Here is a 14394-nt window from a genome sequence, read left to right on the forward strand (position 1 = left end):
TTTGTGCTGAAAACCAGAGTTATCTACTGCTTGAAACCTAAGCAGAATGCATCAGCATTTCAGGACCACCTGGGACCAAGGGGGGCTGGGAGACTTCCAGATGGATTGTAAGACAATTCACTGATATTTACATAACGAGAATAAATGTTTTTCCTAAGATAGCATTTCTCTTCAGTGTCTTGAGACCACCAGCAAAAGAGGGAGGAACAGAAATTCTATTACATTAATAGTCTTTGTTTTTATGGCTTTGGCATTTATTAACTAGTGGGAGCTGTTTATTGGGTCATAAACTTTACTAATGGGGATATTATCTCTAAATTATAAATCTTGTTCAGTATGTGGCTTAGTTATAAAAAGAATAATTATTTAAAGTGTCTGTATGGCTGCAATGTATCATGTTTATCGGCATGAATCCTATAATGGCCATTTCATTGCTAATTGTGGGCTTGAACCAGAAACAACCAGGGCAGTAACACACATCTATGCAATAGAATAAGCAGTTGTCACCCCACAACTCAGGAGCATTGTCATTGGTTTGCTTCCTTCCTTTTTCTCCCCCCACTTCTCAAATGAACTACATTATGAGCCTCTACAAGGGCTAAATTATCTACATATTTAAACTCTTGAAGGAAAGACAACTGACTGAAGAGTTGAATAGGTAAGTGACGAATGTGTCAGCTTGAAAAGTTCCAGGAAAGTGTCATCCTTCTAAAAGCCTGCTCTCTGGGGAATGAAAAATCTTAAAGTGACAAAATGGCTTGGCACTGTCAGTTGCCTTAAAAAAAACCTGGGACAAAAATCAAGTAGTCAAATTTAGGATTTATGGTAGATAGTTTTAGTATATAAATTGAGTATACTAGTTTAGTGTTAAGTCCTGAAAGGGTCGGGGGGAGCGTCTATTCTAACAACAGCACATGTGGAATTATCCTAGGCTTATATATAGAAATTGTTTATTGATTAACTCCAATTTTTTAAAAATGAAAGGGCCATTGTTGTGGAGAGTAAATTGGTGCATTTGAGTGCCAAGAAGCCAGCAAGACACTGCTGCAAATGTGGAGTGAAAGAATAATGAGTCCGAAGGGTCCCTTGAGATGTCATCAGCTCTTCTTTTTCTCAGAGTAGTCCCTGAAAGGTAAATGGTGCAGCTCCTTCTTGAGAGACCTCCATTGTCTCCCAGAACACCAGGCAAATGTATTTATGATACATAGCGCCCAACACTGAACAATGGGATAGACTGGGATAGACTTCTTACACTGAATTCCCAGAGGTACATGGCTATGGGTTTTAATCAAATGTACACTACATGACAAGAGTTCTGCTGAAGAAAAATAAAAATAGAACTAGAAAAATGCAGGGGAAAAATGTAGTTTCTGAATATTTAAACCTCTAGGGTGGGGCGCGTGGGATGTGTGTGTAAAACAAACCAAAAAAAAACAAAAATCTCAAAATCTTCAGCTTTCACATTTGTAAATATTTTAGACATAATAAAGTTTTGGTCAAACTATAATTATATACACATGCATATATTCCTAAGCTAACAAGCTGACTTTAGATAGAAAAAAGGGCATTACGAATATAAATACTGCATATGTTTCCAGTGTGTGTGCACGTGCGTGTGTGTGTGTGTGTGTGTGTGTGTGTGTTGGAGGGAGGTTCTTTTTCTTCCCATAGCTTTACTAAGTTCAAAAGATAAACATATTTACTCTATAGAGGTTTAAGAATTATTTTGATGAGGTGGGTTGTTACAAAACTTAATTATGTAAGTAATAAACATGTCAAAAAGGTTTCAAAAATGTTTAATAGAATCACAACTTATTGCTGTGATATAATTTGATTTTGTATTGTCATGTATAACCTTCAAAAGTCATTTTCTGTACATATAGTAATGAATCAAATTATGTTGGATGAAAATTATCAGAAGATTTTTTGGTATTAATAAATCATACATATAATAAAAATATTCAACATGTTTTAAGATGGCATTTTAAATAGTAACAGTACGTCGGCAATATAACATGATGTTCTGTAAAACTAACATGACAAAATAGGATTAATTGTGGTTTATGGATTTTCATTTAATATAAACCTTGTTTCTTTTTTGTTTTTAATGAAATTATATCTACTAAAGTAAATGTGGCAAAATGAGAGAAGTAAATCATAGAGAATTGACCAAAACTGGCATGGTTATTCCTCCTCTAAGCCAAACACGTCCTTCAAAAAGGTCCAGTAGTCAATGTATTTCGCAGGAATAGGTGATGGCATACCAAGCCAAACATCTTCACATCTCTAGAAAAAAACCAAAAACGGATATGATTAGAACCACATTTCAAAGTACAGTTTTGAAAATTCAACACCAAACAGTTTATTTGCAAAGTGAAAATTTCTACCATCTAGTTTAGGTTCATAAGGACTTTGCGGTTGACTGGATACTTGTTCTTGATTCTTCATTCCCTCCCTGTATAAGAATTATGTGCCCACACTCTTTGTCATATGACTCTGTAGAACCTCCCGTGGAGTAAGAAGGGTATATTTTCCCGTTCCTTTGATATGGGGTTGGCCACACGACTGGCTTTGACCTATGTACTATTAGCAGACATATCATGGACATAGGCTCTAGCGTGCTGGCATCATTTGGCTTGGCCTTCTGTGCCTCTGCCATCACCATGAAAAGAACATGGCCCAGGATGCTGCTGTTCTTAGAATGACCAAGGTGGATCAGACCAGGCTGGACTTGCAGACTAAGAGCCAAGCTTAGCTGAATCCAGCCATGCTTCACTGACCTACATGCCCACAGACAAGAAAAAGAAATGTGTCTTGTTGTGAACCACTGAAATTTAAGGAGTTCTTATGCAGCATGAATACACTGATAGATCCTCCTATACTTTCTTAAGAACCCAATTTTTATTTTTATTTTATTTTATTTTTTGAAAGACAGGGTCTCACTTTGTTGCCCAGGCTGGAGTACACTGGCACAATCTCTGCTCACTGCAACCTCCAACTCCCGGGTTCAAGTGATTCTCGTGCCTCAGCCTCCCGAGTAGCTGGGATTACAGGCACATGCCACCACGCCCGGCTAATTTTTGTATATTTAGGAGAGACGGGTTTCACCATATAGGCCGGACTGGTCTGTTCTCAAACTCCCGGCTTCAAGTTATTCGTCCACCTCAGCCTCCCAAAGTGCTGGAATTACAGACGTGAACTGCTGCCTAAAGAACCCAATTTTTAAAATATAAACTGGTATCTATACTGGTTGCTTGGTTACTGTTTCTTCAGTAAACAATGAAAAGAACACTGGATCACTCACAGTATGATTTTGCAGATAAGCCACTTTATTTGTGTGTGTGTGTGTACACATATACCCACACAGATGCACATTTTATATAATACGTAAATATGTGTATATACACACACACAAACCTTTTGCATATGCTTCAATGGTTAATTAACATCAACAGGAGGCAAAGTCCATACATATGGTTGCTTATATTTCTACTGTCAAGGTTAAAATATGACTGTCAAGGTTAATTGTTGTATATAAGAGGTTCTATATCTTTACTAGTGTTACATTAGTATCCAGAATCACAAGGTGTCACAGAAACATAGGTAAAGGCTCAATAATTTGATGTGATGGAATTTTGGAAGCAAGCTGAATAAGTGGTGTTTCAGTTGCACCTTAACAGGATGAAAAACAGTTCAGCAGAGGGTTTAGGGTTGTGAAGGGTGTTCCAGGCATAGGGACCAGCGTAAGCAAAGGCCCAGAGATCTAAAATCTATTTTCAAGAAAGGGTGAGTAGCCCAGTGTGGTTTGTGGCACATGGTGCAAAGTGGCAAGGGAGGTGGTTAGAAGGAGAAGCTGGGGCCAAACTTCTGGCCTGCTGTGTTAGTTTATACTTGAGGCTGTGGTTAGGGGAAGTCACTGGTAGGTCTTGGCCAGGGAAATGACAGAAATCTGATTAGAAACTGATTAGCTAACTTGCTGGATGTACAGAGAATGACATGAAGTAAGAAAATCAATCTGGAGGTGAGTACTATAATACCGCAGAAAAACGACTGTGCCATAACCAGGGTGGCTGAAGCAGGCATGGAGGACAGGAGCTACCTCTGAGAGATGCTGCTGCAGGAGAACATGAAATAGCTAGAAGGGGTTCAACTTGAAATGGTGACAAAAGAAAGGTGTAGTGCTATGGGTTGAGTTGTGTCCTCATGCAAAAGAGGTATGTGAAGTCCTAATCCCTAGTACCTCAGAATGTGACCTTGTTTGGAAATAGGGTTTTTGCAGATGTAATTAGGTAAATTAAGATGAGCAAAATGAGATCATACTGGAGTGGGGTGGGCCCCTAATCCAATATGACTGGCCTCCCTATAAAAAGACAGCCAGGTAAAGACAGAGACACACAGGGGGAACACCAGGTGACCATAGAGGCAGAGATTAGAGTTTTGCAGCTGCAAACCAAGGAACGCCAAAGATTGCCAGCAAACCATCAGAGTCTAGGAAGAGGCAGGGAAGGAGTCCCACACAGGTTTCAGAGAAAGCATGGCCCTGCTGACACCTAGATTTTGGACTGCTAGCCTCCAGAACTGTGGAAGAATAAATTTCTATTGTTTTAAGCAACTCAGTCTGTGGTACTTCGTGAGGGCATCACTAGGAAACTAACACAGGTAAGGATGGTTCTAAGAATTCTAAATTTAGTAATAGTTGACAGTGTCTGTTATCAGTTTCCTGGGGCTGCCGTAACAAAGTACCACAAAGTAAGTGGCTTAAAGCAACAGAAACTTATTCTTTCACAGTTCAGAAGGCCAGAAGTCCAAAACCAAGGTGTTGGCAGCGTTGGATCTTTCTGGAGGCTCTAAGGGAGAATTTATTCCATGCCTCTCTCCTGGCTTCTGGTGGTGGCTGGCAGTCATTCCTTGGCTTGTAAGCATACCACTCCAACGTCTGCCTCCAACTTCACATGGTGTTCTCTGTGTATACCAATATGTCTTCATGCGGCTTTCTTATAAAGTCACCAATCACTGCATTTAGGGTCCACTCTAATCCAGCATAACTTCATTTTAATTAATTATATCTGCAAAGATTATTTCCAAATAAGGTCACATTCTGAGGTTTAGGGTAGACATGAGTTTTGGAGGGGACAATATTCAATCCAGTGTTATAAGGAAAGCAGGAAAAGTTTAAAAACATTTTTTAGTAGGAAAACAAGGCTCAGAGGGAAATTCTAAGTTCAATTGTGGGCATTTTTTCTTCCAGGTGTCCATGGGACATCAAGGTGAAGATTCTGGTAAACATCTGTAAATACAGTTCTATATAGCACAGAGCTAGAATCCAGAACTGTGCAAAGATATAGAAGTCACTGGAATAGGAGTGATATGTAAAACTGACAATTGACAACAATGTCATAGAATCAGAAGAGAACCAAGTACCAGCATCTCTAATTCAGGTGTCAAACCTTAAAGTGGGCAAAGGACATGAACAGACACTTCTCAAAAGAAGACATTTATGCAGCCAAAAAACACATGAAAAAATGCTCACCATCACTGGCCATCAGAGAAATGCAAATCAAAACCACAATGAGATACCATCTCACACCAGTTAGAATGGCAATCATTAAAAAGTCAGGAAACAACAGGTGCTGGAGAGGATGTGGAGAAATAGGAACACTTTTACACTGTTGGTGGGACTGGAAACTAGTTCAACCCTTGTGGAAGTCAGTGTGGCGATTCCTCAGGGATCTAGAACTAGAAATACCATTTGACCCAGCCATCCCATTCCCGGGTATATACCCAAAGGACTATAAATCATGCTGCTATAAAGACAAATGCACACGTATGTTTATTGCGGCACTATTCACAATAGCAAAGACTTGGAACCAACCCAAATGTCCAACAATGATAGACTGGATTAAGAAAATGTGGCACATATACACCATGGAATACTATGCAGCCATAAAAAATGATGAGTTCATGTCCTTTGTAGGGACATGGATGAAACTGGAAATCATCATTTTCAGTAAACTATCGCAAGGACAAAAAACCAAACACCGCATATTCTCACTCATAGGTGGGAATTGAACAATGAGAACACATGGACACAGGAAGGGGATCATCACACTCTGGGGACTGTTGTGCGGTGGGGGGAGGGGGAGGGATGGCATTGGGAGATATACCTAATGCTAGATGACGAGTTAGTGGGTGCAGTGCACCAGCATGGCACATGTATACATATGTAACTAACCTGCACATTGCGCACATGTACCCTAAAACCTAAAGTATAATAATAATAAATTTAAAAAAAAAATAAATATCTTTTGCCAAAAAAAAAAAAGATGATTTATGATGATGATAAACTAGTTGCAGATTTGTGCAGGGTTACAGATAGGAATCTTGTAATTACCTAGTAGTAATAGGAATAACAATAAATTTATTGGATATTTACTACATGGCTGATACTCTTTTAAGTGTTTTACATGTATTAAGTTATTTAATCATCACGGAAACCCTTTAAGAGATAAGTATTATGATGATAATCTATTTACAGAAAAAGAAACTGAGACACAGAAGGATTAAATAGATTGTCTCAAGTCAAACCTCCAGTCAGTGGAGAAGCCTGGATTATAATAACCTGGGCAGTGGAGCTGCGGAACTATGCTCATCTGCGGGGCTACCCTCCAGAGCTGACAAGGATCTATTCAGAAGCAGCTGGCTTTCATCCTACATAGCTACATTTGGTCCTCACACTTCCAACAAGAAAAGTTAAGTAGAAAACAAAGCAGTTCTTGAAGTGACACTACTCTTCTCTCTCAAGGATGCTGCCTCTCAGAAGTTGAGCCCAAACCACCAACTGGCAGTATGAAGAGGGAAATCACCATTCAGACGGCCGATGGCTAAACCCATTCCTAAGGGGTGTTTTGTGCAACTCATAACACATGGAACTTGGTAAAACAAAGTTGCTACTTTACTACTTACTACTTACACCAACAAGTAGTAAACCATTACACACACACACACACACACACACACTAAACAATATATTTTAATCAATGAAGGCTAAGATCAATAGTCATTCAACTCTACTATTTAACATGTCCTCAAAAATTTCATTACAAAACTTACAGCAATATTTGCTCTTAAGTGATGTTTGTAAATTTAATCCCATTGTAGAGAAATAGTACAAATATATGCCTTCAAAAATCACCATCCTCTAATAGGTCTTTTAAATAAAAGTTTTCAACACAGAAATAATGCATTATGTAACTCATATAAATATGATGAAATTATTCGGGGACTGGATCCTCTTATGAAACAGGTCAGGACTAGAAGATTCTGCCTCATAGCTTATGAGTTAGCAAAAGTGGTTTTGTTTTTGTATTTTTCAAGCAAGGAATTGTGATTTAAATGCTGACAATAAAGAGAAAATAATAGAACTTACAATGCAATCATGACAACTCAAGAATCTGGAGATGAGATCAAATTTGTTAGCAACTTGGGCACAATGAAACTCAAGTAAATATCCATGAGATTTGGAATTAAGGATAATTTAAGATGAAAAGATAACAGTAGTCCATTTCTTTAAATCCTGACCACTTTAAACCCCATGGCTCTCACAAAGCTCTCCTAACTATGCCGGCCCCATTGTGCTCTTTCTTTCGAATCAATACCACTTCCCTTGTTTATTTTTCCTTTTGTCACTCTTCCTTAGGTTCCAGGTGGGAGTGACTTTCTGTCCAAATACTTCATAAATGCCACAAGCACATTAACAGTGCTGTGGGTCCATCTATTGCCAACCCCCAATTTCAGGGAGATTATTACACCTATTGGCTTAAAATTGACTAATGGAATCGAATTTGGGACCAAAGGAAGGTTAGGAAACAGGGGAGGTTTCCAAGGCTCAGGGGATGGGGTGAGGGGCATCAATTAAGCAGAGGGAAAGACACTTTCTTCATAATTTTGTCTACAATTGGATTTACTTAAGGAATCTCATGGCCAGCCCCTTGGTAAAATGAAGACATTTTTGGCAACATAAGAAATCCACATATTACCACTGCCTAATTGTACTTCCTAATAAATCTGCAAATGTTCCAAATATTATAGAATCTTTATTAAAATCTGGGCAGTGAGTTAAAATACTGTTTTCATTGACTTTTTATTAACCCTACGCTATGCAATGCAAAGAAAACTCATATCATATGACTTTCCCAGCAATGCATATCAATTTTAAGTGGGAATAACTGCGTGATACTTTTACAACAGAAGAAGTCATCCACAGAAGTTGATCCCACCCATTCCAGGTGAGAACAAGCTTACTTGTGTCTCTGTAAAACAGATTCCCCTGGCAGTGCAGGTTTGGAATTTGGGATCTTAACTGTCTACGTGCAGCGGGCTCTGCCAGCACCCCTTCCTATCCCCTCATTCTTTCCACTCTGGAGCACACCAACCTGACTTCCAACTGCCAGCACCTGCGTTCCTTTGCCCTTGGGCTTCTCTTTGGCCTCTGAGGCTTGCTTTGGCTGTCCCTGTGGCAAGCCACAAGTGCCAGGGAATTATTTCCTTTCCTCCACTTCAAGAGCAGCCCTCAAACAGTGACTGATGGGAGTTGATGGATGAATATCGCAGCTCCCTTGCACTTTGGGTGGGATGACTCTGAAGTGTCAGTGCTTCCCAGTTGCATTAAGCTCTAATCATTAGGTCAGGTGTGGGGACTCACACCTGCAATTCCACCATTTGGGGTGGCTGAGGTGGGAAATCACTTGAAGCCAGGACTTCTGAACCAGCCTGGTCAACATAGTGAGACCCTGTCTCTACAAAAGAAAAAAAAATAGCGGGGTGTGGTGGTGTGGGCCTGTAGTCCCAGCTGCTTGGGAGGCTGAGGTAGGAGGACTGCTTGAGGCCAGGGGTTCAAGGCTGCAGTGAGCCATGATCGCGCCACTACACTCCACCCTGGGTGACAGAGTGAGACCCTGTCCCAAAACAAAACAAAACCCTTAATCGTCTACATCATCTACATTTGTAACTGGTTTGCTAATATGCTTTTAGTAGCTCCTTCCCTTTCCTTTCTCACTCTCCCACTCCCTTACTAGTGTTTTCACTCCTCCCCACAAAATGATTTACAGTTAAATCTTTGTCTCCAAGTCTGCTTCTAGAGGAAGTCAGATGTAGATTGTATGCAATTTTGCATTTATCAAAATAAAGAATATGTTTAAGAAAGCCACAGCACAGCTTGCAACAAAGCAACTTCCTGGCAAACTGGATGGATCCAGAGTCTCCAAGTCACTTCCAGATAACTCAAAAGACAGCCCCCAAATCTCAGAAGAAAACTTGATGTAATCTGGAGCATAAACAATACATGCCACATAGTGTTTTCTGGAAGAAGGAAGAACTATGAAATGCAGAGTGAAATTCAATGATACAAAGATCATGATTCTAAAATGTCTGGGAATCATTGTCTCCAAGAAGGCCCTATGACATCTTCCAAGCTGGCTGTCACTCGAGGCACTTAAGATGTCAAACCAGTTGGCAATAAATTACTTGTTCATCAGTGGTGAAAAAATGTAGCTGCTGATCTGTAAAATCACACACCCTTGAAATGGGAAGCAAAGATGGCACTGGATGAAAACCCCGTAAACAGCAGCTGCCCAGTGAGAATAGCAAAGCTGTGTGTGAGCTAATGGGCCCTAGATTTATTTGCTTTGACATTTTTAAACGGAAATTTAATTGGATTATGTCTCCTTCTAGTTTAAAATTTTCTGCTGTAATACTGGCCACCAGATGCATGAGGGGAAAAGATCGGGAGCCAATTAAATTCCATGCTTCACTGAAACAAGGTTATTTTTATTCCTCCCAAATGCAAGGCAGATAGAGTCATGTTAGTGATTTCACCATGTTACTCCCCTCTACTCACTAGGAAAAGGATGTTTCTATGAGAAATATCTATACATTTATGGAAAAGGCCAGTGGTGTGTACAGTATTAAAATTGTGGTTTTCTCAGATTTTCTCCCTTCGAATAAAGTTAACATGGCTTTGGAAATAATCTAGTTTGACGAAATCATAAAAGCAATTAAATTTTAAGCAAATCAAATTGAAATAAACTTGGGGAAGAGGATTTTGCAAATATTTCTTGAGATAATCAAGAGTGTTCTGATAACATAAGGAAAAGCTCATATATAAAACCAGAAGATTAGCTTAGATTTCTATACATTTCTGACTTTACAGCAATGCCAATATTTCATGATTGTCTCCCCTTTCCCTAGACAAAGCTTCAACAGAGTTGTCATCTACGTGTGAGTTGTAGCTAAAAGACAGGTGTAGTTTCTAAACAAAACCTTTCCTTAGAAGTGCAATGCAGGGCAAGTAAAGTTTTCAGGGAGATGTGGATTTTTGAGCTTCAATGATAGGCTTATGTGTACAATTCAAGTCGACATAACCCGATGCTGTAGATGAAAGTGGATTCCAGGAGTATCATTTCCTACTAGGTTATTGCTCTGTGTTAGGTCACCAGTATGTGTTTGCCAGTTATTTTTTAAGTCTAAGAGGAATGGTTAACAACCTTTTATTTTGACTGTTATATTCAACCACAAATATTAGAAATAACTTTACTTATTTAAAAAATTGGCACCAGCCCCTGACTATATAATCCTTACCATTAGGAATATCTCTGAGCCTCAGCTTCCTGTCTATAAATTGGGGATAATACTTATTCTTGCAAGATTGTTGGGACAACAAAATGTCACAGGTTATTCCATGCTCTAAATACCAAAAGGAGAGTCTCAACAAGGCGGGTGTCCAAAGATGTTTCCCAAGGTGTACCCAACTGCCCCCTACTTCCTGATGACAAGGCCCTATATCATCCTATTGTGAAAGAGAGCGCTTTAGAGCTGACTGCTAATGCTTCTGCAGTTACGATGTTCATAAAATGAAGCCACATCCAATTTTTCTCAGAAATGTCAAAAGATAAGATGCCAGTCACACAGTGTAAGTTATAAAGTTTATATGAGAACCGATTTAGTGTTATTTTTTAAAACGTGACTTCTGAGATTAACCAGACAGGCTCTAAACAGTGGGACCTAGTCTGCCAGTTTTACAGCTACCATCTGTGAGCAAACACAATAGAATGGAAATGGGGTCTCCAGGCCATGACAGTGCCAGGGCAACATGCTGAGACCATAGATAGTCACATAATGGAGTGAGAGTTAAATTACAGCCCCATGGCTCACCATGGGCTGCTGAGGGGCCAGGCAGAGGGATAACCAAGGGAGTCCAATGAGAATCCAGGCTACAGGCCATTGGCTACAGGCCATAGCCAACAGTCATGATGGATGATAGCTTACATCCAACCATGTAGGAAAAACCTGTCACCAAAGGACAGTAGGACTAATCAAAGCTAGACTAGCTATACTATAGTACTCTTTAAATTCTCCTTGTTTGTTGTTGACCCCTATTCTTACTAGCTGAGGCCACCTAACTAGCACATGTAGGGGAGCCACCTCTGAGTCCAGGAAACTGGTCCTCAAATCCAGCAGACCAAGCCCCTGAAGCAGTTAGTGTAGACCTGGCTTTTATCCTGGCTGTGGGGCTTGTTCTGAGCTCAAGGCTTTATTCTGGTAACAAACAGATTGTGCTGGGTCAGTCTCCATTTGCCCCTCAAGATCCATTCTTTGCCCTTTTCACTCTGCTTTCTGCCCTGGGAGACTGACTCTGTGGATTGCATCACTCCTCAAGCTTCCTTGCTCTCTGGCTTCTGGGTAGGTTCAGCCAATCTGAAGCAGCATCAGGAGATCAGAAAACAGGAGAAGCAAGAGGTCAGAGTATGGATTTCACTTCCCTTCACCCTGTTCCTTCCCTGCCAGGCCATGGTTTGGGAGTGGCTATAGTGGCTACACTACTCTACCTGCTGCTATAGTTCCAGCTCCTCTGCTGGGCTCCAATAACACCAGTCCCACAGTCCCTCCCTGCTTCTCCCCTTATTGCCAGTCCCTGAGTGCTCCACCCCCACTCCCCGCCCCGCCACGCCACCGCTTGGTTCTCTTAACCCTACCCACCCCGTCAACAGTCCCTTTATCAAATCCATCTCCAGGATCCCTTTGAGTATGCTGTGTATTTCCAGCTGTAACCTCACGGGTATAGGGACTTAGCCAGCTCTGTCCCCTTGGCAGGGTGAAAAAAGCTTGGTCTGAGCCTGCTGAGTGGCTCCCCCTGATTGCCGAATGGTGTTAACTTCAAGATTCCCCACCACTATGCTCACTGTTTTGGAGGGATGCCCTGCTAGAACTCCCTTCCAATCTCAAGTCTTGTGGACCAGACCACACTCCTACTCAGCCTGTGGTTGGCTGAAGCCTGTGGTCTTGTTCCTGGTTTCTGGCCTCTCCCTTCTCACCCCATGATGGTTAGTCACACTAGACTGGGAAGGTGTCCCAAATTTCCACCCATAACATCCATCCTATCCATTCATGCTGATGCAGACAGAATTAGAGTTGAATCTAGTACTGAAGCCTACTCAGCTTTCATCAGCCAATAAGTTTTTTTTTTATTTCTCAGGAAGATTCCCAGTCCAGAAATGAGATCCTGCTGATGACAATATGCAGCCCAGGAGTAAAAATATCCAGGTTCCAGGTGGTGGCCTGTCCTGGTAACTTCTACAGAGCTCTTCATAACACCTCTGAAACTTTAACCCGAGCCAGCCTGTCCGGCTCACATACTGGAGGAAGGGTGCAGCTTCCCAACCCTGGGGACTCCATCTAAGCTTTGCTTCCACACGGGAGCTCAGCCTGCCATTCCTTCTTCTCAAAAGACCTCTGGTCTCATCACCTTACACTCAGGGCTGGGGTGCCTTCACAACCTGATGGATCTTACCCTGAAGCCCTACATGTGACTGGCTGGCTATGGAAGACTCCCCAAACGTTGGCAATCCCCAAAGTCATAACTGGGAGGTTTTCTCTGCCCAGTTGCACCCCCGGGACCTACACATCTGGTCTGACTCCACCATGGCCTCTTATGGCATAACCACTCTCCTCTCAGTTCCCTACCATGAATAGAAGATCAGGAAATAACCAGGGAACCAGCTGGGGAGGAGGCTGTCACACTGCCAGGCTCTCAGTTGATACCAAGAACAGTCAACAGGGGCTTCAAGAGTAGTTGGTTGCCAAGCTGTGATGTACTATCCAGAATCCCCTTGAGGAGGGATTTGGTGGCCCAGCTGCTGGGAGTCCCCTTCCTGGATTTCCTGAGCTACAAACATGTCTTGGCTGCAAAGAGCCACGCTGCACAAAGTCATATCTCTTCTTGAACCAACCCACCAGGACAAAGGCCAGGCCATTCTGGCCCAACTCAGGACAACGCTAAACAGACATGCTAACTCCAGAGCTGCCTATGGGTTGGCCAAGGCTATCTTTGGGCTTCCATTGCAGTTCGACTTCTCCCTCTGCCCACCCTTCTTTTTTTCCCCCACCTTCTACGGGAGTTGATCCCAAGGACACTCCCAAATAAACATCCTGCACATTAGACTCCATCTGCTTCCTGGAGAACCCCACCTGTGACAAACTCTGACCCAGCAGTGTTTCAGGGCATTATTCAACATTATTAATAACATTTGAGCACACTTACATGGGTCAGTAGATATTACACTTTTTGCTCCTGTATTCTACTGTATAAACTATTCAACATTGTGCTCAACCCCTTCATGCTAAATATTTTCACATGAGATTATAGACTCACTGGTAACATTCCCAAGGTATTTTATGTCTTCTTTATGAAATAATAACAAGCTTATCAGTACCAGAGTGCTTCGAACTCTTTGGAATCTAGTTAAGTTCTCATTATTGGTGAAACTGATCAGGTACCATTTTATATCTATTTTCTTTCCTTTTTAATTGGCTGAAAAAGAATAGTCCTTTCTGAATGCCTCCTGCAGAATGAAATATTTCTAGGCTTTATCAGCAGAAATGATGAGGCCCTATGAGTAAAGTTCTCACCGTAAATGAATCGCAATTAGAAGAACCTAGTGCTGAAGCACAGCTGTTTCTGAAGTGACATTCCCGGCCTAGAACCATTCCCTTGCCATTAAAGAATAGAATCTCCCATCTTAACCTTGGCAGGGACTGCCCAGCACCCTGACTTGAGGAAAGTAAGACATCTCCATTTTACAAAAAAATAATAGCATCTAACACTTAAGCCCTTACTATGGGAGAGGTATTGTGGTAAGTGACTTGTGTATATTGACTTCCTTAATCCTCACAACCCTAATGGAAGAACTATTCTTATCACCATTTTTGAGATGGGAAAACCTGAAAGGTTGAGTACTTTGTAAAAAGTCACCCAGTTAGTTGATCGTAGAGCTAAGGATTTGAACTAGGGTCCCTGTGATTGGAGACCTTCTGTTCCATATTGCCTCTCAAAAGCATCTG

General features: G+C 41.2%; 1 protein-coding gene across 2 annotated transcripts in view; it reads right to left on the reverse strand.

Moving 5' to 3' along the window:
• Window positions 1–1785: 1785 nt before the first annotated feature.
• EFHC2 (EF-hand domain containing 2) overlaps window positions 1786–14394 on the reverse strand; it is a 202392-nt gene continuing 189783 nt past the window's right edge. For both annotated transcript variants that reach the window (XM_024240474.2, XM_024240475.3), the window contains one exon: window positions 1786–2286. In XM_024240474.2, coding sequence (XP_024096242.1) covers window positions 2185–2286 — 102 coding nt within the window. In that variant the 3' untranslated portion in view covers window positions 1786–2184. The remainder of the gene's footprint in view (window positions 2287–14394) is intronic.

Source organism: Pongo abelii, chromosome X (genome assembly GCF_028885655.2).
Source record: "Pongo abelii isolate AG06213 chromosome X, NHGRI_mPonAbe1-v2.0_pri, whole genome shotgun sequence".
Classification (NCBI taxonomy): domain Eukaryota; kingdom Metazoa; phylum Chordata; class Mammalia; order Primates; family Hominidae; genus Pongo; species Pongo abelii.